Source organism: Petaurus breviceps, unplaced genomic scaffold (assembly GCF_028583685.1).
Source record: "Petaurus breviceps papuanus isolate PSGF00001 unplaced genomic scaffold, PetGlider_PUasm1.0 91041, whole genome shotgun sequence".
NCBI lineage: Eukaryota > Metazoa > Chordata > Mammalia > Diprotodontia > Petauridae > Petaurus > Petaurus breviceps.
Window position 1 is genome coordinate 34,226,783 of NW_027187400.1, and position 26,074 is coordinate 34,252,856.

At 49.4% G+C, this 26,074-nt stretch overlaps 1 protein-coding gene across 5 annotated transcripts in view; it reads left to right on the plus strand.

The window, feature by feature from the left end:
• Window positions 1-26,074, plus strand: part of MEGF6 (multiple EGF like domains 6) — a 372,060-nt gene that overhangs the window by 322,487 nt on the left and 23,499 nt on the right. For all 5 annotated transcript variants that reach the window (XM_069079590.1, XM_069079592.1, XM_069079591.1 and 2 more), the window contains 12 exons: window positions 659-793; window positions 934-1,068; window positions 13,160-13,285; window positions 14,186-14,317; window positions 14,437-14,565; window positions 15,676-15,807; window positions 16,849-16,977; window positions 20,748-20,876; window positions 21,454-21,582; window positions 21,801-21,929; window positions 23,037-23,165; window positions 25,900-26,031. In XM_069079590.1, coding sequence (XP_068935691.1) covers window positions 659-793; window positions 934-1,068; window positions 13,160-13,285; window positions 14,186-14,317; window positions 14,437-14,565; window positions 15,676-15,807; window positions 16,849-16,977; window positions 20,748-20,876; window positions 21,454-21,582; window positions 21,801-21,929; window positions 23,037-23,165; window positions 25,900-26,031 — 1,566 coding nt within the window. The remainder of the gene's footprint in view (window positions 1-658; window positions 794-933; window positions 1,069-13,159; window positions 13,286-14,185; window positions 14,318-14,436; window positions 14,566-15,675; window positions 15,808-16,848; window positions 16,978-20,747; window positions 20,877-21,453; window positions 21,583-21,800; window positions 21,930-23,036; window positions 23,166-25,899; window positions 26,032-26,074) is intronic.

Below are 26,074 nucleotides of genomic sequence, written 5' to 3' on the forward strand. Positions count from 1 at the left end.
GGCATTCTATTCTAATGGGGGAGGCACAAGGACATTCAGAGTCAACAGCAGGACTTTTCAACCCAGTGAAATTTTGGGTGTGGGTCCAGTAATGGACTGTACCTCTGTTGTCCGAGGATCAGCCTAGCTAGGCAGAGAACGGCTCATCACCAGCTTGGCTGACCATAGGAGCTTCTTGAAAACCATTGGCTAAGTCACAATGGATTGCTACCTGCCCCAGTGGATGGAGCACCCACAATGAAGAAATTATAGACCTTGTTCTATTGGGTATGATTATGTTAGAGAAATGATGTGGTAGGAGATGAGACGGACAAGATGACAGAGAGGGATAAAAGCCTGGAACTGATTTCACTGGCCGAGGGAACTCTCAGGTGAGCGTTGGTCCCTCCTCTGTAACTTGGACTTCCTTAGGATGCTATGGCTAGTATATGTCACTGGCAAGACTCGCACTCGGGTCTTGTGGTTTCGAGGCCAGCTTTCTATCTGCCAAATGCTGCCTCTTTAGGCTAGGCACACTGTTCTTTAAATCACTGATATGTGCTGAGGACTTAGAGAAGCTTGGGGGAGGATGGTTTGGGAGACCTGGAAGCTGAGTGAGGACACAGGGGGCAGTGGAAAGACCCCCAGCCTGTTCCCTTCCTGATTCATGTCTGGTCAGCGTGCCCCAAGTGGGCCTACGGGCCGGGCTGCTCCGAGGAATGTCACTGCGTCCAGCAGAACACCCGAGAGTGCGACAAGAAAGATGGCAGCTGTTCGTGCAAGGCGGGCTACCGGGGAGAGAGGTGTGAGCACGGTGAGCGGCCTGGGTGCCAGGGCTGGGGTGGGGGGTCCCCAGAGGAGGGGAGGGGCAGGGGCCTGGCGTGCCTCCCTCTTTCCCACCCTCTTCAATTTCTCCTTTCTCTCTGTTTTCCCATCGATGGGGATGATGAAAAGAATGTGACCCTGGCTCCTTTGGCCCTGGCTGTCAGCAGACATGTGCCTGCCCCCCGGGCGTGGCCTGCAGCCCCCTGAGTGGCGAGTGCCAGCAGCAGTGCCCAGAAGGCTACCAGGGGGAGACCTGTGACCAAGGTGAGGGGGCTATGGCTGGGAGCGAGGACCAGGCATCCTGCTGGGGGAGGGGGAGAAGATGCTCACAGGTGCACTCCACCCCCGCCCCAGCTGCTTCTCTGTCTCAATCACATTCAATTCAGCGAGTGTTTATTAACCACCTGTTATGTGCCAGCTCTGAGCTAGACACGGAATAAAACACAAAGAGAAACAGGCTCTGCCCTCAAAGGGCTTACATTCTATCCCAGAGAAGCAGCATGCATGGGTGGAGGGAAAAAAGAATGAGAAAGCATTCACAGAAGTCTCCCTGCATGCCAGACTCTGTGCTAAGTGCAGACGATGCAGGAAGAGAAACGCTGTCTGGACTCAGAAGGAACAGGGCATTGGTAATGGGCACTGGGAGTGGGAGGGGTGCAGCTGTGCTCTAGCGGAGGGGAGGAGAGGGAGCGGCCCAGGCCAGGGCACAGCCCACGCAGACGGACAGAGGTGGACACGAGGAGAGCAGAGAGGAAGCCCCTGGTACTGTAGCTCCCTCATTGCAGTGAAGACAGAGAAGGAGGGCAGGGGCTGGGAAGAAATCACTGAGGAGGAAGAGAAGACAGACCATTCCCCATGGTAGGGAGCAGGGATTGAACCTCCCAGGAAAGGAAATTCCCTCCACTGATTCAGATTGGCAGCCTCTCTGACACATTAGTCCTAGAGGACTGCTGAGAACAGTTAAGGGACTTACCTAAGGTCACCCCAAGCTAGGAAGCGTGAGAGGCGGACTCTCCGGCCACTCCACCAGAGGGATCATGTATGTGTCATCCCCTGCCCCCGAGTTGGAGCCAGAACCAGGTGAAAATAGGGTTTGGAATTGGTGACAAAGGAAAAAATAAAAATACAATACAATAAAAATAAACAAAAATGTACCAAAACATAGACAATGTTAATATGTGGTTTTCTAACTGGACACGTGACTTGAAGGAATCTTTACGTATGGTTTAGTGGCCCTGTTTCTCTTTGAATTTGATACCACTCTGCCCTGTATCGCCGCCTCTCTTTTCATGTATCATATGTGTGTGTGTGATATACATACTTTCACATCCTACATATACATATATACACATACATGGAGATGCACACTGTATATGACTATCCAAGTGTGTGTGTGTATGTGTGTATATATAATATACGTACAAATATCTATCACATGCATGTAGCCAGATGGCACATATATAAAATATGTGTATATACACACGTCTGTGTACATAATGCTACATACACGTATGCATACATATGTGTGTATATGTCTACACACATATATAGCATATCTACAGTATGCACATTGTATATACATGCAGAAATATAGCATTTATACATCTATATCTACACACACAAATTAAATACAAAATATCAGGCTGAAGGAATTGCTAATGGCTGAGGAGGTTGGAAAATGCCTATCACAAGAAGTTTCATTTGACCTAGGTAAGCCATGCATTGATGGAAATTAGGGATCCAGAAAGGCAGAGGTGAAAGGGACAAGCATTTGAGGAAGGAGGGACCAGAGCTGGGAGGTGGGAGATGACAGGTCAATCAATAAGCATTTATTAAGCGCCTGCTGGGTATGGGGCATCGCCCTAGGTATTAGGTATACAAACAGAAAGTCTGAAACAATCCTTGCTCTTAAGGAGTGTCCTAGGGAACTGGGAGCCCCATCCCATTCCCTCCTTCCCCTCTTCATTCAGACAGCTCAAGTGAAGCCACATAGGGGGCGAAAGGCAGATCCTGCATTTATCGGTTTACGACACAAGCCAGTTTTCTCCCCCTCCACCAGGGCAGGCAGCCTCCTAGCCCCCTGGCTAACTCCCAGCCTGATTCACCAGAGACAGTAGAAATTGAGTAGCTTGCCACAGTAGAGGATTAAGTCAAGATATGTGTGGTTTGGGGTTGCCTCTGCTTTGCTGTGATAGACCCTGGGCTTATAAGGGCCCTTTGATATCTGGTCCAACCCCCCCCTCATCCTACACATGAGGGAACCAAAGCCCTGAGTGGGAAATTGACTTTCCCAAGACCACCCAGTGAGCCAGGGATGGAACTGAGATTTGAACTCAGATCCTTTTGACTCCCAATCCAGGTGCTGGTGCCAGCCTCTCAAAGCTGGCTCTCTGATAAGCAGCTAGGCAGAACATCCTTTTCCACATACCTGTTTGCCTATATGAGGTTTTAGAAGTTTTGAGTCATCAGAGAGCTGGATAAATAATGCATTTTCCCCCTGGGCTTTGAACCACAAGGGAATATGAGCTTTCAGATTTATTTTTTTATGAAGCCTTCATCCTTCAAAGCATCTTTCCATCTCATGACTGATAGGAAATACCTAAGTGCTGTCATCGTCAGATAGGGATGGAAAAAAGAAAAAAAAGGAAACCCACAACATGAATAACTGGGGGCCTCTGCTTGGGCTCCAGCTGCCAGTGGTAATCACAGGCAGGTCTGAGCTTTCTCTTGGCCTCTCTGTCTTTCTTCATCTACACCCACTCAGCCGGAGACAAATGCGATTCTAATTAGGTTCGTGGTTATAGGAGGGGATGGTGAACAAGGCAGGAAACAGGGAAGCATTAATATTCTTTGGAAGGCTCTGAAGAGAAGCTTTCACCAGCCGAGGCCCCAAGCCACGAGGCTGATAGAGAGACTTGGCCACCTCTGCTCAGAGCTGAAGCCCAGGGCTGGGGGGAGAGGGAATCTTGATGCTGAGACCATAGTTGGGTGCCCCCAGCTCCCACCCCTAGTGAGAGGCAGGATGGATGGGGTCCTTTCTGGCTGGAGGTATCAGCCAGGTCAGGCTGGACCAAATGCCATGTACTTAAGGGGCAGGTGGCAGTGTGACCCAATGAAGAGAGGGTTAGAGATGGAGCATAAGGCCCTGGGTCGTAATCCTCTTAACTGGGTGATAAGACCAGAGACTGAGAGTGGAAGGGACCCTAGAGTTCATATAGTTTAGGAGTTCTTAACCATTTTATATGTCCTGGGTCCCTTGGGCAGTCTGCTGAATCCCATGGACCCCTTCTCAGAATCATGCTTTTAAATGCACTAAATAAAATGCATAGAATTGCAAAGGAAACAAATTATATCGAAGTTATCAAAATATCTTTAAAAAAAAAACTAACTTCTGGCATCCTAGGTTAAGGACCGCTGATCTATCTAGTTCAGTCTCTTCCTTAATTTTTATGAAGAGAAAACTGAGTGAGACCTTGGGCAAATTATTTCTTTAGGACTGGTTCCTCTTCCATAAAATGATGGGGCATTGGGTTACATAGTCTCTGAGGTCCCCCTGCCAGCTAGAGTTAAGGAGAGTCACTTAGATAAGTGAGGCTCTTTCACCCTTGTCCAACAGTAACTTGCATTTATTTATTTATTTATCACTCTTTTGTTTTCTTTTCCTTTTTTCTTCCTTCTTTCCTTCCCCTCCCTTTCCTTCCCCTCCCTTTCCTTCCTTCCTTCCTTCCTTCCTTCCTTCCTTCCTTCCTTCCTTCCTTCCTTCCTTCCTCTTTTCTTTCTTTCTTTCTTTCTTTCTTTCTTTCTTTCTTTCTTTCTTCCTTCCTTCCTTCCTTCCTTCCTTCCTTCCTTCCTTTCTTTCTTTCTTTCTTTCTTTCTTTCTTTCTTTCTTTCTTTCTTTCTTTCTTTCTTTCTTTCTTTCTTTCTTTCTTTCTTTCTTTCTTTCTTTCTTTCTTTCTTTCCCTCTTTCTTTCCCTCTTTCCTTTCTCTCTCTCTCTTCTTTCTCCCTCCTTTCTTTCTTTCTTTCTCTCTCCCTCCTTTCTTTCCTTCTTTCTCCTTCCCTTCCTTCCTCTCTCTCCCTCTTCTGTCCTTTTTCTTTCTTCCTTCATTTACCTATTCATTCGTTTATCCATTTATTTATTTTAAACATGTAATTTTTTGAGTTCTAAATTCTCTCTCTCCCTCCAACCCCTCCCCAATCCATCGAGAAGGCAAACAATATGATACCCCAAAAAGGTAACCTGTTAACATTTGTTTAAGAGAAGCCTCCTTATGGGATTTCCTGTCTGCTACCTGGTAGACAGGCTTGTAGCCCCAGTCAAACTCTGAAGGAAGCAAAGTTTGTCTGGTGCCTGGGAGGTGGTGTAGAAAGTGGAAATGCCGGGTTTGGAATCAGATGGCCTGGGTTCAAATTCAAGCTCTGTCAGTCTATGTCCATGAGGCCTCTGCAGCCAAGTGGTGCAGTGAGTAGAACATCAGACTTGAAGTTAGAAGACCCAAGTTCAAATCTGGCCTCGGACATTTACCAGCTGCGTGAACCAGAGCAAGCAACTTGCTCAGGGTTGTTCAGACAGCAGAACTGGGCTTGGGACGCAGGCCTTTTTGCTGCAAATTGATCTTTCTTTCCACTCAGTGCGCCACACTGCATCTAGTAGGAGAATGCATTTAGTCATATTCCTCCTCCTTCCTGGCCCAGCATTTGCATTTTTCTAGTGGATGGAATGCCGGACTTGGAGTCAGGAAGACAAGTTCAGATTCTTCATAAGACACTGAAGAGCTGTGGGACCCTGGGAAAGTCACTTCACTTCTGTCTGCCTCAGTTTCCTCTTTTTTAAATGGGGGTAATAATAGCACCTACCTCCCAGGTTTGTCATGAGGACAAAACGAGGTAATATTTGTAAGTGGTTAGTATAGTGCCTGGCACACAGCAGGTGCTTAATAAATGCTTGTTCCTATCATCATCACCATCATCATAGTTATCATTGGAGGCAGTTGGGGTTAAGTGACTTGCCCAGGGTCACACAACTAGTAAGTATCTGAGGCTGCATTTGAACTCAGGGCCTCCTGACTCCAGGGCCAGTGCTCTATTCACTGCACCACCTAGATGCCCCCTTTGTTCCTGTTACTATTAATTAATTACCTCTATACTGGTTCCCCACTGTTTTCTTATTTCCCCTGGCAGTCCTCCCAGGCCAGAGCTACCATCTGCACCAGCTTTTCTCCTTCACTCGCTCTCTCTGACGGAGGCTAAATGGTCCTCTCTCTAACTCATTCAGGATTCTGCTTCGTTGCCCCCTTGCAAAGGGAGCTCCTGAACAGATCCTTGGAACCACAGCTCTGCTAGAAGCTGGGAGAGACCTCGGAAGTCATCTGATCAGAGGCATCATTTTAAACCTGGGTTACTTGAGGGCAAGTGTGTTGCCTTAAGGACACCCAGCTAGCTAAGGGGCAGGACTGGGACCAGAACTCTAGATCTCCAGATGCTGAACTGAGTCTTTCTATTCTGCCATACTATTCCAGCCAATAGATTCATTTATAATGGATGCCAGGGAGTTTTTCACCTAAAGTGGGGCAACCTCCCAAAGTCTGTCTCTAGTGGTGGGAATTTCAAGTCACCCCAGAAAAGGCATCTTGTAGATTTCTCATTGACATCTGGGAACTCTTGGGGGAGATGGACTTTTTCTTCCTCTCGTGGGAAGGAGATGGGAGGAAATGGGAGGAAGGGTAGGCAGGGCTATTATGAGCCCAGCTTTATGGTTCATGACTGAAACCACACTAGGAGAGGGAGTGACCAGGTTGTGGCAAAGACTGATTACTCTGTTGCTCTCTGGAGCTTACAAGACAATTTTCTGCTTTACTTTCCTTGGCCCCGGAGGACAGAAGCAGCCGTCATGGATAGATGTTCCAAGGAGGCAAATTTAAATTTAGGCTTGATGTCAAGAAAAACTTCCTAATGGCAAAGGCTGGCCAGAGGTGGAAGGGGCTTCCTGGGGAGGTGATGGGTTCATTGTAGTTCTTCAAACAGATGGATGACCACTTGTCAGAGATGTGGTAGAAGGAATTCTTGTTCAAGGACGGGTTAGACTAAGTAACTTCTGAAGTCCCCTCCAATCTCAACATTGCAGGATCCCGGGATTCTCTTCTTTGCTCCATCTGGGTCATATGTGGTGCCTTCCCCATTGGGGTGAGGGGTGGGCCAGTCATCAGCCACAGAGCAAGGCCTGGGCCAGCGACCCGTTCTCACTGCCAGTTCCCCACACACACCCTTGCCTCTCTGAAGTCAATAGCAACACCTCTGGGGACCAGAAGGGAGGAGAAAATTTTAGTCCCAACTCTCCCCCTATCATGTTTTTTCTTTCAAGGCCTGAAATCCCTCAGGAAAGAGTCACAGGAAATAACATAGATATTTTTATAGAAATGGGGGGTTCTTGACTGTTGTTCAGGTCTGGAAACTATTAGCAAACATGATGTGCATCTGCCCCCAATTAGTGGAGACAAGGAATAAAAGGAAAATTCTCTTATGTTGTTATAAAGCTCAAAGCAGGGGCCTTTCTCTTCTTCTCCACCCCTTCCCTCTTTCTTGGGGAGGGGGCTCTCTGCATGCATACAATGATTGCCCCACAGCAGGAGATCAGTAGGGCTTAGTCACAAAGCCACTCTCATCCTGGGGCCCTGCCCAGGATTTCAGAGGGCACCTACAGCATTAGGGACAGTAACATTCTGTGAACAGACTTGACCTTTTAAAATGGCAGACGTGGAGGAACCAGTGGGCTTAACTTGGAGACAGAAAGACCTGGGTTCAAATTCCACTCCATGTATATATTAATGTGAGACTGTGGTTAAGTCACTTGACTGACCCTTAGTTTCATCTTTGCCAAATGGGGACCCAATCGAGATTTTGTGAGGACAAGTGGGACAAAATATACAAGGTGCTGGGCAAAGTTCATTCCTAGAGGAATGCCAGTTTTGATGATGGCTATTGAGAATAATAATCACATTAGCACAGCACCAGTCCTCTTGGGACAAAGCAGCATAAAAACGATTAAAGTCAGTCATTCATCTTTCTTAGCATCAGCATTTAGAATAGTGCCTTGTACATAGGTGCTTAGTAAGTTTTACTCAACTGACCGACTGACTCATGGGTCTGGAGCTGGAAGAGACCTCAGAGACAATCTAGTTTAGCTCTTTTTTTACAGATGAGGAAACTGAGGCCCCTAGAGGTTAATTGACTGGCCCAAGGTCACTCAGATCCTTTGGTTTTAAATCCAAGGCTCTTCCTCTATAGATTGCCTTGCATTTGCTTATTTGTTAACAGAAGATCATCTAGGAACCATTTTACCAATAAGAAAACTGAGATGGCCAGGTGGTGCAGAGGATAGAGCTCTGGGACTGATTTTAATAAGACTTGAGTTCACACAGTGAGTAAGAGCGCCAGCCCCGGTGTTGGGAGACCAGGAATCGGTTCCAGCCTCAGATACTTGGCACCCACACAAAATAACTGGCCATGTAACCTTGAGCAAGTTACTAAACCCCAATTGCTTTAAAAAAAAACGATGAGTTCAAATCTTGACTTAGACACTTATTAGCTGTGTGACCCCAGGCAGGTCATTTGACCTCATCTGCTCAATTTTCTCATCTATCAAGTGTAGATAATAATGGTACCTATCTCCAAGGGTTGTTGTGACAATAAAACAAGGTGATATTTGTAAAATGCTTGCAGGCTTTAAAGGGCTTTAGAAATGCTAGCCATATGGGGCAGCCAGGTAGCACAGCAAGTAAGAGCACCGGCTCCAGTGTTGAGAAGACCTGGAGATCGAATCCTGGGCTCAGACACTTAGCGCCCACCCAGAAACAACTGGCCGTGTAACCTTGAGCAAGTTACTTAACCCCGATTGCTTAGGGGTGGCCAGGTGGCTCAGCGAGTAAGAGCATTGGCTCCAGACCTGGATCAAATCCGGTCTCAGATACTCAGCACCACACCCAGAAATAATAACTGGCCGTGTAACCTTGAGCAAGCTGCTTAACCCCAATTGCTTAAAAAAAAAAAAAAGAAAAAAAAAGAAATGCTAGCCATAATTACCCCCATTTTGATTGTAAGCTCCTTGAGGAAAAGGACTGTCTGTTACCTCTTTTTGAATCTCCAATGATTAGTATAGGGCCTGGTGCATAGTAGGCATTTATTATGTTTACTGATTATGAATATAATTAATAAATATAATTATTAACATATTTATGAATGATTGATTCATGCCCATAGAGGTTAAGTATCTTAATATCATAGTCAAAGAGCCGAAAATGGAATTTGGAATCATAGAATTTGAGGGTGGAAAATGACCTTGAAAAGGTCATTTCATTAATATCCTGTCCCTGGGAAGGACTGCATCTAAATCATCCCAGACAGATGATGGGGATTGTCAGGCAGTCAAGACATGTTTATTAAGCACCTACTGTATTCCAGGCACTGTGCTAACCACCACAGATACAAAGTAAAACAAAAACAAAAAAATCCTATGCTTCTCTTTGAGAGACATATCATTTCTGCTTGGGAAGACTTTTAAGTAATTAGGTCCATAGGAGATGCACACAACGCAGATGAATTTAAAGAGAGACCCTACTGTCATAAGTGACCATCTGCTGCTCTCTGCCCTGCCCCATGTCCCATACATACAACTGGTCTGGAAGAAAGATTGAACTGGCCTATTAAGGTTCTGAAGCCATTGAGCCACCAAACTTCCCTTATGTTGGGAAGTATATGTGGGCCTCACTCAGCCTAAAGATCAAGTTATGTGCATGTGTGTGTGTGTGTGTGTAAGCTGATGTTTGCAAACCTCTCTGGACCCTTGGTTCAGTGTATAGACAGAGGCCAGCTAAGTGAGACCCCGCTCATGGTGTGCCAAATTAAGAAGTGTTGGGAATCCCATGAGTTTTCTAGACCGATTTCTAAGACAGAGCTGTTTGCATAGGCCTCAGATAAACATATTGGGCCACATGATTTCCCAGGCCCTGCCAAACACTCTGAAGTTTGCCCTTCACTCATTATGAGTCATTTGGACTGGTGGGATCCAGTTTCCACTCTTGGTCCCGGCTGTTTAGACTTTAAAATCAGTAGTGGTTTTGTGTTTCCCCTCAGCTGCTGGAATGCAGAGGGCTGAGGAGGCTTTGCCATCTTTAGGCCTCTCTTTAGACAAACAGCCTCAGGGCTGGGGAGACTCTTATTCCCATCTCACCATAGATGTTCGGTCATTTTTCTTCTAATAGGAGCCAAAGGGAACTGACTTGCCAGGAGCTGTGGACACATGGGAGAGGCCGGGCCCCTTCTCCTTTGGCCTCTGGCCCTTGAACGCTATTTTAGGTTATCTCGCCTTTGAAGGGATGAAAGGATTGAAGCTAGATGGCTGTGGGCAAGGCAGGCTGGAGGCATGAGGCAATATATTTGCAGACCAGGGAATTCCCCTGAAGATCATGAGTCTGAGGCTTTCTTTTCATAGCTTAGCTCAGGAAAGGTCTGTTCCTACGTTCCCATCTAGAATGATGGAGAAATGAAATGAAATTTAGACTAAATATAGGGAGCTGGTTCATTCATTCATTCAGCCCACAAGCATTTAGCAAATAGCTAAAAAATACCCGGACCTATCTTAAGCCCGGGAGATAGAATGACAGAATCAAAACAATCCCTGCCTTTGTTCTGTTGGGGGAAAAACATTCCATACACAGATGAGTAAATCCAGTATGTAGACAACATAATAGGTGGGGGGAGAGAGGCAATAGCAAATGGGGGCATGAGGAAAGACCCTATATAAGAGGCACCATATGAGCTGCACCTTGAAAAGATTTGGGGATTCTGAGGTGGAGGTGAGATAGCACTGGAGCGGCTAGGTGGCCCAGTGGATAGAATACCAGCCCTGGACTCAGGAGGACCTGAGTTCAAATCCTGCCTCAGAGACACTTAACACTTGCTAGCCTTGTGACCTTGGGGAAGTCACTTAACCCCAACTGCCCTGCCTTCCCCCTTCAAAAAGCAAAAAAAAAAAAAAAAAAAAAAAAAGAGAAAGGAGTACACACTAGACATTGGAGACCATCAGCCACAAGGGCTTGGCATTAGAAAATGGACTGCCATGTATGAGGGCTAGTGGGAGGCCAGTAAATGGAAGGGAGCACCGAATGGTAGAAATCAGGAAGACTAGATTACAAAGGGCTTCACATACCTAAGACAGTGGTTGGTATTTTGTCCCACAGGCCAGAGAGAGCTACTGGCATTTCTTGAGCAGGCCAGTGATGTAATGATACCTAGGCCTTTGGTCTATCACTTTTTTTTTTTTGGCTTTTTGGAGGGCAGTTGGGGTTAAGTGACTTGCCCAAAGACACATGGCTAGTTTTTGTGTTAAGTGTCTGAGGCCAGATTTGAACTCAGGTCCTCCTGACTTCAGGGCCGGTGCTATATTCACTGTGCCACCTAGCTGCCCCTGGTCTGTCACTTTCACAGCTGTGTGGAGGGAAGATTGGTGAGGGGAAAGGCAGGGATACCAGTTGGAATGCTCTTGTAGTAGTCCAAATGAGAGGTGATGAATGTCTGAACTAGGGTGGTAGCTGTGGCAGTGGCTAGAAAGGGATGATTTCAAGAGATGTTTTGGAAGTAGAAACAAGACTTGGGAAATGATTGGAGATGGGGGTGAAGGAGAGGGTGGAGTCGAGACAGACCAACATCTTGAACTTGGGTGGGTGCCTAAAGGATGACAGTGTCTTAATCCCAGCTTCAGGGATCAGGGAGTTCCAGATGTGTCCAGTCATGATTTGTACTTGACTGTATAGATGGCACCCTCCCCTCACAAGCCAAGTCAACAAGGATATTCTGTGTGCCTCCTTGGTTCCCAGTGCAAAGAGTACTGGACTGTGAGTCTGGAGATGTAGGTTCCATTTCTGTCTCTGGTACTAACCAGGTGACATGATCATGCTATTTAGGCTTTCTGGGTCTCAGCTTCCTCATGGGCAAGATGAGAGGAGTGGACTAGATTATCTCAAAGTTCCTTCTGACTCCAACATTCTATGACCACCTTTCTACCAAAGACCCTACTTCTTGTCTAGCTGGACACTGTGTTAAGTGATCTCATGGACTACTGATTCCCTAGTGTTATTGTCTGTCTCTTTCTCCATTATTCCTGCTTGGAAGACAGGGGTATCTGAAGGTGTCTCAAGGCACCAGGTCTTCCACAAATAGGGTAAGGGAAAGGTGGTGTTTGGGGAACAGGAAGCTTCCACAGGGCCTATGTGCAGAAGGTCTGGCTAAAGGACAGTATGCTTGTCCACCAATGTGTATTTCTTTCACGTCCTTTGTTCTCCTTCCAAAAAAAAACCAACCCCAAACCTGAAAGTGTGGCAGAGAAGATATATACCCCTTTGCCTTTTAGGGCCATCCTACCATGCTTAAAATGGTAGTATGAAGGAGGAAAACATCTCCCCATCCAATCGATTCTTTTGTTGAGTTGCTTATATTTAATCTACCAACCACTCCCCTCAGGGATACTGGGAAGTCCATGGAATGGAGCATGTGGTCCTTAAGAGCTAGGGCTTTTAGAAGCTGAAATGTTCAGTGATAATTTATTTTCCCCTCACCTTGACTTGTTTTCCTGAACTCCAGGGAATATGAACACTCATGGAGTCTCAAGTCTCACCAAAACCTGTGACCTTCCCTCTGACATGGAGACCAAAATCTCTCTGGGAAATGAATCCCACAGTACCACAGTGAACAGACTGAGAGTATATGGACAAGTTCCCTTTAATAGCCAGAGACCAGAGGGGTAGAGTCAAAACCAAGTGGGTCTGGATCTTAGCCTTAGACTTCTCCCATGCCTTTGCCTTCTTAGGGAGCTATCCAGGGTGCTGGACGGAGTCTTCAATATCTGTGCCTGCCTGTGACATTCATGGACCAGCTTTGACCTCTTTGCTTTGATCACCTCCGACTTTAGACACTTGACTCGGACCCCTGCTTACTTATCCTCTATGCCACCTTATTCCTCAACTTATAGGGCTCATACCTCAGACCCGGTTCCTGACAGAACTTAGAGTTAAGGAGTCTGCTCTGTTTTGACTTGCAGAATGAGACAGCCTTGTTTGGAACAGCTAAAGTTGGAAGTCTATCACCATATACCTGTTTATCCCTAATGATCCCACTGATCTCTCTGGGCCTCATCTACAACATAGGGTATTGGTCTAGATGACCTCTCAGGTCACTTCTATTTCTAATTCTAGGAAGTAGGATCCTAAAATGTCTCTGGGAGGGTTTGGGAGGGTTTTCAGTCCCATGAGGCTGACTTCCTGAACAAAGCTGATTAACCCTTTGCTTTTTGTTTCCATCCCACAGAATGTCCCCCAGGAAAATTTGGCAGTAACTGTTTTGGATCCTGTTCCTGTGGAGGGGCCCCCTGTGATCGGTTCACAGGACAGTGTTTGTGTCCTGCAGGGAGGACCGGGGATGAGTGCAGTAAAGGTGAGAGGCTGGGCAGCAACTAAAGCCAGTGCCTGAGGCCCAGGCTTCTGCCTGTTCTTCAGCTGTCCCTAGAGGGGCCATTGGCCCCATGCCTGTCACCTCTCTTTTCTGCCATTCTGAGGGAACAGCTTCCTCAGGTGTTCTAGAGGGAAAGTTGGTATAACTAGCAGAAAGAGTATCGGACTTGGAGTCTGGAAGAGCTAGGTTCAGATCCCACACCTGACACACATAGGTTGTATATGTGCCTGGACAAGTCACTTAACTTCTGAGTGGCCTAGGAAACTCTCTAAGACCATGCATTGCAGTGGTGGTACTGACCTGCATCAGTGAATGGAGTTTTCCTATCCAGGAGTTTTCTGTATCAGTGAGATCATAGGCCTGGGCTAGTTCCTATCCTTATTATCACTAACATTATTAAAATTATCATCATCATCATTGTTATTATTATATCTTTCTGCTGTAAACCACTTTAATGAGTGGGTTATTTTATTATTAGTATATCAGTATGTGTTATATTAATATATCATGTGATAATATCGTAATATTTTAATATTCTTATTCTCTATAATAGACCACTTTTCTGAGTGGTTTCCCAGCCCCTTTGAGGGATATGTTGCTCTTCTTACACACACATGAACATGTGCACACACACACATCTGCTCATGCACACACATCTGTACACACTACAGATCCGACATCTGTCCCAATAAAGAAATTCACTGCAGAGCCTGTGGAGGCCAGACTCCCTTCCCAGGTTTAGTATTACCTATTAGCTGCCCCAAGAGATAGTGTTTCCAGCCATTCCAAAGTACTGTCTAACTGTGTGAATTTTTGAGGAAAAAGAAAAGTCTGGTCTGAGCACACGCTGACCCCTCTTTGCTGGGCTGAACTGGGGTTTAGATTGTCCCGATGGGCGCTGGGGCCCTGGATGTCAAGAGATCTGCCCTACTTGTGACAATAGCGTTGGCTGTGACCCCGTGACTGGAACCTGTCTGTGCCTCCCTGGATACATCGGCAGCCATTGCCAGGACCGTAAGTGCCCCCTCCTCATTCCCATTAAGGGATTGACCAGCGATATGTGGCACAGATGCCCACATGGCCTGCCTCCTGTGTCAGGGGCTCATTACACGCCTCTCTCCTCTTTGCTGCAGTGTGCCCAGCAGGCTCATTTGGGCAGGGCTGCCAGCTTCGATGCTCCTGTGGGAATGATGGGCACTGCCACCCTGTGACTGGGCGCTGTAGCTGTGCCCCTGGTTGGACCGGCATCAACTGTAGAAGAGGTAAGTAGCAGATAGTGATCGGGGCAGAGCAAAGCCATGCTTTGAAAAGGGGAATCCTTCACCCTCTGGTCAGAGTCACCTCTTCCCCATCTTGTGAACTAGGGCTCCATTCCCCTGCTGTCTGGGCTCTGTTCCTTACCACCTGTGTGGCCTTGGGCAAGTCACTTAACCTCTATGGGCTTCACCTTTGTCATCTGTGAAAGGAAACTTTGGGACTAGACAATCTCTAAGTCCTCCCAGCTCTAACATTCTCTGTTCTAAGGCCCTCACAGCTCTTACATCCTGTATTCTAGGTACCCTCTCCCTACCCCACCTGTACCCCCTGCCCAACACTGATAGTCTCCATTTTAAATCATCAGGTCCCTTTTGCCTTTAACATTTTTAGGATCCCTTGTATCTCAGACATTTTATATTCTAAGGTTCCTTTCGTTTTTGACAACCTATATTATAAAGTTCTCCAACAATTCTGACCCTATGTTCTAAGGTCCCTCCCCACTCTGAAGTTCTGTGGCCTAAAGTACTTTATAAATCTGACATTCTCTGTCCCCAAGGATCCTCCCAGCTCTAACATTCTATATTCTAAGGTCCCCCCAGCTCTGACATCCCATGTTCTAAGGTTCCCCCAGCTCTGACATTCATATTTTAAGGTCCCCATCTCTAACATCCTCTGTCTCTAAGGACCTTTGCAGCTCTGAAATCCCATGTCCCAAGTTCCCTTCCCACCCTCACATTCTGTGTTCTAAGCCCTCCCCCAGTTTGATTGTCTGTGTCCAGTGGTCCTGACAAGCTCTGGATATCCCTAATTCAGATGGGAGGCTTCCCCTGTTGCCTTCTTTATGCCCACCAGGAACTCGGCTCCTTGGGGGTGTCTTAAGATTGGTTCCTTGGAGTTGGGACAAAGGGGAGTGCCCCATGCCCACCATGGTCCTAGCTTGCTCTCTGGAGGCTTTCCCCCATTGTCCCCTCCTCTTGACCCCTGCCTGGCTCAGCTCCCCTACACCTACTTCTACTACCTAGACAGCGTCTCCCCAGATCCCCTTTGTCTCCGGCTGATCTCTGCTTGGGAGGCCCCTTGGTGGGGCAGAGTAGAGATTTGAGGCTCTGTTTCAGCTTGTGACGTGGGGCGCTGGGGCCCGGACTGCAGGCATTTCTGCAATTGTAGCTACACCCACGGGAGCTGTGATCCAGTGAGTGGGCAGTGCATCTGTGAGGCTGGCTACACTGGCCTGCGCTGTGACCAGAGTGAGTGCCAGCCATGGGTGGGTGGGGGGTCCTCTGACCAATGGGGGCATTCTGGGTCACCCTTTTAGGGGCTCCCTCCTGCTGTCTGTCTCTCCAGGCCCATTCACTGAGGGAGGAGAGGAGGCTCAGAATTCTGGCCAGATCTGCCTCTTTCCAGTGGGTTGAGCAAGACCCTTCTCCACTGAGCTCATCTAGACCCATGTTTAGGGTAGGAGAGGACAACATCATGGCCTCTATTTCTGTTCCTATCATTAAAACAGAGGGTGGTTTGACAAAGTATTATCTTACTAAAAAGGGAGTTTTTATAAGATTAATGGATTTAGAGCTAAAAGGGACCTCCGAAGCCATCTAGCCCAAAGCCCCTTGTTTTACAGTGGAGGAAACTGAGGCTGGCAGAAGTTAAGTGACTTGTCCAAAGTCACACCAGCAATAAGCCTCAGGGGCAGGTTTTGAACCCAGACCCCCTGACTGAAGGAAGTACTCTTTCTTCTGTGCCAGGCTCTTTTGGTCTTAAGTCAGAAGACACTGTGAACATGTAACAAGGCTGGCTTTGAAGTCTGAAGAGCTGGTTCAGATGACTGCTCTTCTCATTTATCTGTGAGACTTTGGGCAAGTCACTAACTTCCTGTGGTGTGAGATGAGGGCATTGGACTAGGTGACCTGTAAAGTCCCTTGGACTCTAAATGGATGATCTGGACCCATTTGCAACTTAGCTTAGTAACTGGAACTAAGTGTAAACTGAGGCATGCCTTCCCAGGCTGTGGAGGGGGGTGTCTCCTGGGCCGCTCTGGCTCCTTCCCCACTGGGCTCAAGACTCTGACCCCAGGCTCTGTCCAGACCAGCCAAGTCGGCCCAGTAGGAGGCCAGTGAGCTCTCCCTTTGTCTTTGGAAGACTTTAGGCTTTAAAGAGGCCCTAACCCACGGGAAAGAGGCCAGTCTGGTCTGATTTCTGCACTTCCCTCCCCGCCCCTACATCGGTGAAGGGAAAGAGGCAGGCCTGGGGAGAGAGGCCTTAACCCAGCTGTTGTCTGCATGTCTCAGAGTGTCCGCAGGGCTGGTTTGGGCTGAGCTGCAGCCGGCGATGCCAGTGTGACCACGGAGCAGCCTGTGACCACGTCAGTGGGGCCTGTACCTGTGGGGCCGGTTGGAGGGGAACCTTCTGTGAGCGGGGTGAGTCTGGCAGCACCCCCCACCCTCCCCGGGGAACTGAGAAGCGAGCACTGAGAACAAGGGCACTGAGTGCTAGCTCAGCCCCATCCAGAGCATGCCCAGCTCTGGAAACAGGAGCATGCCAGGACCAGGGCCCCCTTCCAGGGACAATCTTGAAAAGTCCACAGGGAGAGATCTGGCCTGGCCATGTCCCTGTGCCGCAGGCGTCCTGGTGTGCTGGGGGAGAGGCCAGAGACGGGCAGGCAAGGGGGAAGCTGGGAGATTTTCCATAAGCCTCTGTCCGTGTAGAGAGCTCCCAATGAAGAAAGTCCCTCCCAATCCAGATGTAATATATAGGCTTAGTAAAGGCCTAGAGGGCTGAGAGGGACTTGCCTAGGGTCACTGATGATGAAGTAACACTAACAATGATAGTAAAGGCAGCTGGGTGGCCCAGTGGATAGAGCGCCAGGCCTGGAGTCAGGAGGACCTGAGTTCAAATCCTGCCTTGGACACTTACTAGCTGTGTGACCCTGGGCAGGTCACGTCACCTGTTTGCCTCAGTTTCCTCTTCTGTAAAATGAACTGGAAAAGGAAATAGCAAACCACTAGCTGTGTGACCCTGGGCAAGTCTTTTTACCCTGTTTGCCTGAGTTTCCTCATCTGCAAAATGAACTGGAGAAGGAAATGACAAACCCCTTCAAGGAAGGGTCAGACGCAGTTGAAACACCTGCACAACAAATGATAATAACAGCAACAACAACAATGGGGATGGTGATAGGGACTAGACCTGTGATTTCATTGATACAGCGAGGTAGTGCCGTGTGTAGAACACCAGGCCTGGACTCACAAAGACCTGAGTTCAAATTCAGCCTTAGACGCCTGCTAGCTGTGTGACCCTGGGCAAGTCGCACTTTATCTTGATTTGCCTCGGTTTCCTCAACTGTTAAATGAGGGTCGTAACAGCACCTACCTCCCAGGATAGCTGTGAGAATCCAAAGAGATAATGGTTGTAAAGTGTTCAGCACAGTGCCTGGTGTGTAGAAATGTTAACTGTCCTTAGCTATTATTGATATAGGCTTTACCAACGTGAGGCGAGTAACTTCCCTGCACCTTGTGGCCACTTAGAAGTTAAATGACTTACCCAGGATGTGTCAGACCAGTACAGGGACTTCTTGGACTCTGGGGCTTGACTAGTCTTCTCTAGAGAAGTAGGTGAGGGAAGCCCAGGAAGGGGGAGGTATATGGTTGAACGCGCTCTCTACCCCAGGCTTTCCTTTGTTACAACAGATAATTATAAGAACGCATTTCTCTGGTGTTTTGGGGTTTAAAAAGCGATTATCTCCCAGAAGTCCTGTGAGATGGGTGGCGCAAATATCAGTGTTCCCATTTTAGAGATGAAGAACGTAAGGCCAAGAGGTTTTCCTATAGTCGAAGCACAAGGACATAGCAGAGCCAGCCTTTTCTCTTCTGGTCTCTCTTTCCTCCTTTATTCTCATTGTATCACAAAGTCTCTCCTTCAGCAGCAAGGTGCTCCATTCTCTGGTGGATAGAGAACATAACTGAGAGTCAGAAAGGGCTGAGTTCAAGTCTCACCTTGGATCCTTCCAGCTGTGTGATCCTAGGTGACATAGCTAACTGCTCCCTGCCCCAGATTCTTAACTTGTAAAATGAGGGAGCCGGCCTTGAATGGCCCCTTTCAGCTCTCGATCTCTGACCCAGACATGTTAGATTGAGCTGTGGGGCTATCGGTCTCCCTGAGCCCCTGGGAGTGAGCTCAGGGCACTCACATCCCCCCTTCTCCATGGCAAAGCATGGATTCGATCACTGCTTTCCTCTGCCTTCCCCTGCCTGCTCCCCATGCTCCCCCAATCCCCATGCCTAACACTTTCCCTCCCTTGTTCATTTGAATGTCTTTGATCCCAACTTTCTATGTCTGGGTGGCATCAAAGGTCAGTGGGTTTGTTCTTTCCTTCCTGGAAGCTAAGGGAATCCTCCCTCCTGGAGAGAGAGGTAAGGGCTGGAAAAGAGCCAGCAAGCCCTCAAAACAAAGGATCTCAGGGGGCGGCCAGGTAGCACAGCGAGTAAGAGCACCAGCTCCAGTGTTGAGAAGACCTGGAGATCTAATCCCGGGCTCAGACACTTAGCACCCACCCAGAAACACCTGGCCGTGTAACCTTGAGCAAGTTACTTAACCCCAATTGCTTAGGGGCGGCCAGGTGGCTCAGCGAGTAAGAGCACCAGCTCCAGTGTCGGGATGACCTGGATCAAATCCGGGCTCAGATACTCAGCACCACACCCAGAAATAACTGGCCATGTAACCTTGAGCAAGTTACTTAACCCTGATTGCTTAAAAAAAACCCAAAAAACATAGGATCTCAGACATTATTTCATGGAGAATGAAATAATCCCAATGCTTGACCTCCTTACCACGTTATGAGGGAGGGAGAGAAAGGTGGTCACAAATGGGACACTTGTGGCTTAAGGGGGTTAGGAATCTTGGAGAAAAATACCCATGCTCTCAGCATCCAGTTTGCCAAAAGCAATGTGTTCTTGGGCAGTGGACCATCCCCGTTCCTTTCCTGGCCTGGCCCAGGGCAGAGAAATGGGCCCCCTGCCTCAGCCTGCCAGAGGGGGAGGGGGAAGCGCTGCCAAGGTGAGGAAGCCATCCAGACTGTAGTTCACAAGTTGGTACTTTGCTCCCTCAGGGGTTTGGCTGCTGATAACTCACCCTCCTGCCAACCCTGTTGGCATCTGTCTGATACCTTGAGCTTCCAAGGTAGTGTGCCATGAGCAGATACCTTGACAGGAGCCAGGGGAAAAGGTGCCTCCCCAAGGGGCCTCCATTAGCCCTGCTCCCCAGAGGAGGGGCCCAGACCTCTTCTAGGACTCCAGGACTCCCCCAAGCCCCTGATCCTTCCCAGCCCCAGGAGGCCCAGGCAGGGCTCAGGCCAGAATGTGCTATGCTTCAGAGCCTGCAAGACGGGGTCTCCCTGAGCCCAGGCTCTGCTTTTCTCCATCTTTCTCCTCTCCCTTTTTTGCTCTCCCTGTTGTTTACACACCTTTCTCCTGTATCATTGAGAGATCATTTCAGTGATCCCTCTGAGGATCTGGACATCAGAAGAGGGGAGGTGTGACCCTCTAATCAAGCCTATATCCCTCCCTTGTCAGGGGGACAGGAGCAAATGACAAAGCTTTCTCAGGGCTCTGGGCCGCCGGTTTTCCGCTCGCATCTCTAGACTCCGTGAAAACAAAGCCACTGAGGTTTTCCTAAGAAAAACCCAGCCTGTGGCTTAGTGGGAGAAGGATAGAGGTCTGGAAGACTGGTCAGTGTGCAGTCAGGAGGGAGTTTGTCTGGGGAGGCAGGGAGGAAAGGAAGAGGTCAGGGCTTGGCTGAGCTATGCTATTCTGAGCTGGGCAGAGGCTAATCTTCAAAGATTATGAAAATTAGATTTAAAGCTAGAGGGGCCTGTGTATGCCAAACTCTTGGATCTTATAGGTGAACAAATTGAGCACAAGACTGATAAAATACCATGCCCAAGGTCAGGCTAGATCATAGATTGAGAAGGAACTGTAAAAGCCATCTTGGCCAAGCCCTTGATTTTACAGATAAGGAAACTGAGGCTCAGAAAGGAAAAGGGCCTAGCCCGAGGCCTCACAGGGAACTTGTCAGCAGTACTTTCGGTACTCCATCAAAGTCCCTGTCCCCTTTCCCTCACACCCCCTACCCATCTAGATGAAGGCACAAGGGGAGCGTCTCCTCCCTCACTGCCTGGTGACTGTGTCCCGTACAGAATGCCCTGCTGGCTTTTTTGGCCTGGAGTGCCGGGGTGCTTGCCAGTGTGCCAATGGGGCCCCCTGTGATCACGTGAGCGGCCGCTGCCTCTGCCCCGCTGGCTGGATTGGCCCCAGCTGCAACCAGAGTAAGTCATGGTCCCAGCTGCCCCCTTGGGCTTAGCTTGGGTGATGGGGGAGCCCGTGAATCACTGACACTTTGGGGAGATGAGGGGAGGAGGGAGTGGTGGGCAGCAGGGGAGCACCCTGCAGGGGAAGCAAGCCCAGGGCTAAAATACTGGCTAGGATTGCCCTCCCCCAGCAGCGGGATGCTGGAGAGTAACTTGTAATGCTGTGCCTGATCAACTCAGGTGCCGTCGGTTGTCCTTGTTACTAGTACCTGGTGTGGGCTTTGGGAGAATGGAGGCTCCTTGAGAGCAGGACATCTATGTCCTTTTGTCTCCAATGCCTAGCACCTGGCACCTAGTAGGCGTTTAAGAAATGCCTGTTGAATTATCTTGAGTTGGGCCCAGAAAGAAGGGAGGGAGGGCTGTCAGACAGATGGAAATGGGCTCCAGGAAGGACCTCAGCAAACAGGCTCTTACATCTACTTCCCTCCCACGTCCTGTTTCTCTGCCCCTCCCTCTTCTCCTCCCTCCCCCCACTGGGGGCTTTTAGCCCCCAGTCTCATCTGGTCAGCTCTCAGGCCTGCTTCTCCCATTGCAGCCTGCCCAGCTCACACCTATGGGGACAACTGTAGCCTGTCCTGCAGCTGCTTTCATGGGGCCTCCTGCAACCCAGTCAGTGGGCAGTGCCTGTGTGCCCCTGGCTGGATGGGGCCCACCTGCCAACAAGGTAATTCCGGGGTCCCCAGCCATCCCCCTCATGCCCACTGTGCACTGAGGTAGCAGGTCCTAGAGGCTCGAGGAGGGGAGAAGGTGGTTACCTGCTTCATCTATGTCTAGGGAGAGTTGTTCCATTCTCATCTTCACCCCTTCTCTCTTGTTTTCCCACTTGGCCTCTGGAGGGGGTGGTGCCAATCCTTACCCAAGGTTCTCTCTGCTTCCCTCCAGCTTGTCCAGCGGGCCTATATGGATCGAACTGCCACCAGAATTGCCTTTGCCGGAATGGCGGGACCTGTGACCCCGTCTCAGGCCATTGCTTGTGTCCAGAGGGGTGGGTTGGTCTGGCCTGTGAGCAAGGTGAGCCTGAAAGAAAAGGGCCAGTGGGAGGTATGGGAGTATGGGGGGAGGGAATCTGGAGGTGGGTCAGAATGCCCTGAGGGTCAGGAGGATCTCCCCAAAGCTTCACGGGTAGTTTCATGGGCATACCGTGTATGTATCTGACTCCTGTGCATGTATGCAGGTGATAGCAAATCCCAGCTCTGACATGTGCTAGCTTTGGGACCAAGGGCCAGCCTTAGTTTTCCTCATGTGTAAAGCAGGGATAATATTAGGACTTCCTATCCCATGGGGGTCAGTGTAGGAAAGGAATTTTATATGCCTTAAAACACTGATTATGGGATTATAGTGGGAATCAGGTTGGCCAGGGGGCTGATGGTGATAGATCCTGGAATCTGGAACAAGCTAGAAGGGGGTCTCAGAGGCCATCTCTTTCCACCCAATTCCCCATTCTGTGGGTGGAAAAACAGGCCCAGAGCTATGGAGGTCACACAGGGAGTAAATACTTTCTCGTGCTCCTCCTTCCACATCCTGGCAAACTTCAGGAAAGGGCATGGTAGAGGGGAGAGGGGCAGAGAGGGGGCCATGGCAGTTGCCTGACCAAGGCTCTGAGGTCCCCCAGGGAGATCTGAGACATGTGGAATTCAGAGCCAGAGGCCATCCTATCCAATCTTCCCCTTGTATAGAAGAGAACACTTAGATCTAGCTAGGATGTAGCCAGTGGAAGGACTGTGCTTTAAAGTCGGTGCCCTGACTCCAGATCCCTTTCTTCTCCATCCGGAAGGCACTCTGTCATTAGACAGCTTAATTTACGCAGAGCAGGAGTCTGCCAATCAAACTTGCCTCTCCCGGGGGTTTCCTGGTCCTTAGGACAGGCAGAGCTTTGAAGTTTACAAAGGGAAGGAGGTTTACATGAGACCAATTTCCAGTCCTACCCTTGTCCCACCATGGGACCCTACATTGCCACACCTTTCTCTGTGTTGGCTTTCAAACAAATAGGAATGGAAATACACAGGTCCCGCCACCCTGCTGACCAGGAAGGAGGGCCAGCCCCAGGAGGGGCTTCTTCCTTGCCAGCTACCTCCCTGGGGACACTGAAGGGTCTCTTATTGTTCTTGGCTTCCCTAGAATGCCTCCCTGGGAAGTTTGGGGCTGACTGTCAGTGGAGCTGCGACTGCTTGAACGGGGGGCACTGTGACCGGCGCACGGGAGAGTGCACCTGCTGGGCTGGCTGGACTGGAGACAAGTGTCAGAGCCGTAAGTGACCATCACTCAGACACCTACACAGGCCATGTTGTCAGATCCACCATCTTAGAAAAGTGCATGCAGAAACACAGATGTGTGTGCGCACATGCAGTCAACACACACATACAAATGGATGTAAATACACAGATACTTTCAGTTCAATAAACATTAAGTGTCTACTATGTGTCAATCAGCGGGGATAAAAAAAAGCAAAAGATAGTCCCTGCCCTCAAGAAGCTTACGATCTAACAGAAAAATATGTGCATATGCAGGAAACAGGCAGTTATTAAGCTCCTATTGCATACCAGTGCAGGAAACATGCAATTATTAAGCACCTGCTGCATACCAAGCACTGTGTTAGGTTTGAGGGATAGAAATACAGTCAGTGAAACAGCCCCTGCTCAAAGTAGCTTATATTTTAATGGGGGAGAGAAGGAGACATGTATACAGAATACATAAAGAGAGACTATAAATCCTGGGTAGTTAGGGAGGGGGGGCACTCACACTCAAGGGAATCCAGAAAGGCTTTGGGTCCAAGGTGGTGGTGGAGCTGGCCATCCAGACAGGAGATGTGGCTTGTCTCTAAGAGGGGGGCAGGAGGGGATGTATTCCAGGCATGGGGAATGGACAGTGCAAAGGTGTGGAGATGGGAGATGGAGAGTCCTGTGTGAGGAACAGAAGGAGGACCCATCAGACTAGATCAGAGAGTCCTGGGGCGGGGGGGGTGGAGTAGTGTAATGATGCTGGAAGGGCAGGGTGGGCCAGGGCGTGTAGAACTTCAAAACGAGGCAGGGACCTTCCTTTCATGAAGGATTTTATTATCAATTGATATTTATAAGGTTTTATTCATTTGAGTCTAGAGGCAAAGGAAGCCATGAATAGTTAGAAGAATGCTAGGCAGATGCTGCCTCGTCCCGCCCCCTCCTTTTACAGATGAGGAAACTGAGTCCCAGGGAGGTGAATGACTTTGCCCAGGTAGTAGAGGCAACATCAGAGATGAAGTGTGAATTTAGGTTAGTGGTCTTTGCCTTTTGCTGCACTAGCTGTCCGTAAACAGACATGAACATGTGTGCATATAGTAGTCACATAAGTCAGGAAAGAAGAAAGGAAGGGGGAGGGAAGGAAGGAGAAAAGAGAAGGAAGGAAGGAAGGAAGGAAGGAAGGAAGGAAGGAAGGAAGGAAGGAAGGAAGGAAGGAAGGAGGAAAGAGAAGGAAGGAAGGAAGGAAGGAAGGAGGAAAGAGAAGGAAGGAAGGAAGAAGGAAAGAGAGGGAAGGAAGGAAGGAAAGAAGGTGGGAGGGAGGAGCATTTATTAAGTGCCTACTGTATTCCAGGCACTGCCCTACGCACTGTACAATCCTCATCTCATCTGACCCTCATAACAGCCCTGGGCATCGATGCTGTTATTATCCCTATTTTACAGATGAGGAAATGGGCAAACAGAGGTCAAGTGACTTACGCAGGGTCATGCAGCTTATAAGTGCCGGAGGCTGGATTTGAACTCATGTCTTTCAGACTCCAGGCAGAGGGCTCTGTCCCCTGGGCCACCTGCGTTTCTGGTGTGACCAGACAGGAGCACAGCTCTGTGCACCCACACGGGCTTATATCTAACACACACCAAGTCACAGAAACCCAGACATGCACACGCTTGAGGGGACATGCATTGTCATGTCTAACACATGTGCACACCCGGAAGCAGATTTCCCTTCCATCCATTCCTGTCTCCCTTCCGTGCGGGCCCCTCTCACATACAGATGCAGGCTTAGACACGGTCTCAGTCGTGGATGCCTGAGCACATCCCCGCTGGAGGCAGGTGTGTCTGCCCGCAGTGTTGTGCACAGGATTATACCCTCACACACACACACACACACTCACACTCACACACACACACATACACACACTCTCACACACACTCCCTGCCTCCCCTTTCTTTAGAGCAGCCTGGCCAGCGTGGGTGTGCTCTGAGCAAACCTCTCTTGGGACCATGGCCCATCTCTCCCCTTCTTCTGGCATCATTTCCCCGGCTCCCCGCTGACTTGGTCCTCAGCCCAGGTCATCGGGCGTGCTGGACCTGCCAGCTTCCTGGAGGCCCCAGGGCCTTGGCTCTCGGCCGCTTGGCCAGAGTCAGGTGTCCCTGCCCTGTGAGCCCAGGTACAGGAAACCAGCTGAGAGCACTCCCTCCATCCCAGCTGGGGTGGGGGGGGGCATCATTTAGACCAGCTGCCCAGCCAGCCAAGCCAACTTCAGGGGAGTGGTCCTGGATCCAGAGCCAAGCATCCCTCTCCTCTGCCCTGTGGGGGCCTCCCTTCCCTTCTGCTGCCTCTGCTGTCTGAGGCTGGTCAGTCCCAGCCCACATCTGGGAAGGTCGGGCTTCAAGGATGGTGAGGAGGCTGGCAGACCTGGGCTCACTGGAGTTGTGCAGAGGCTTAGGAAAGGTCAGAATCCAAAGACAGCAGGCATCTAGAATACTGCCTGTGGTGGGGGAAAGGCCCCTGCCCTCCACACACCCTGACTGCAGCCTGGGCTCCTTAAGGCCTGCTTGCCTGCTGGCTCTGGCCCAGTGACCGTGCCCCAGACAGAAACCTGACCTGCTGCCTGGGGGTTTAAGCAAACAAAACCCAGGGAGTTTGTTCCTTCTGTCTGGAGAGGGAGGTTTGGATTGGCCCAGGAAGCCCTGGGAGCAGACAGAGCCTCCACTGCCATCTCCAGCAGCCCCCCTTGTCCCCCTGTCCGTCTGCTTTGCTACAGCCTGTCCAGAGGGCACGTTCGGGCTGCGCTGTGCCCAGCAGTGCGACTGTCGGCCTGGCGTGCCAGCCTGCCACGCTGTCACTGGCACCTGCCTCTGTCCCCCAGGCTGGCGGGGCCAGCGATGTGAGAAAGGTGAGAGGGGGAAGGGATGCCCTGGGCCTGGAGAAGCTGAAGA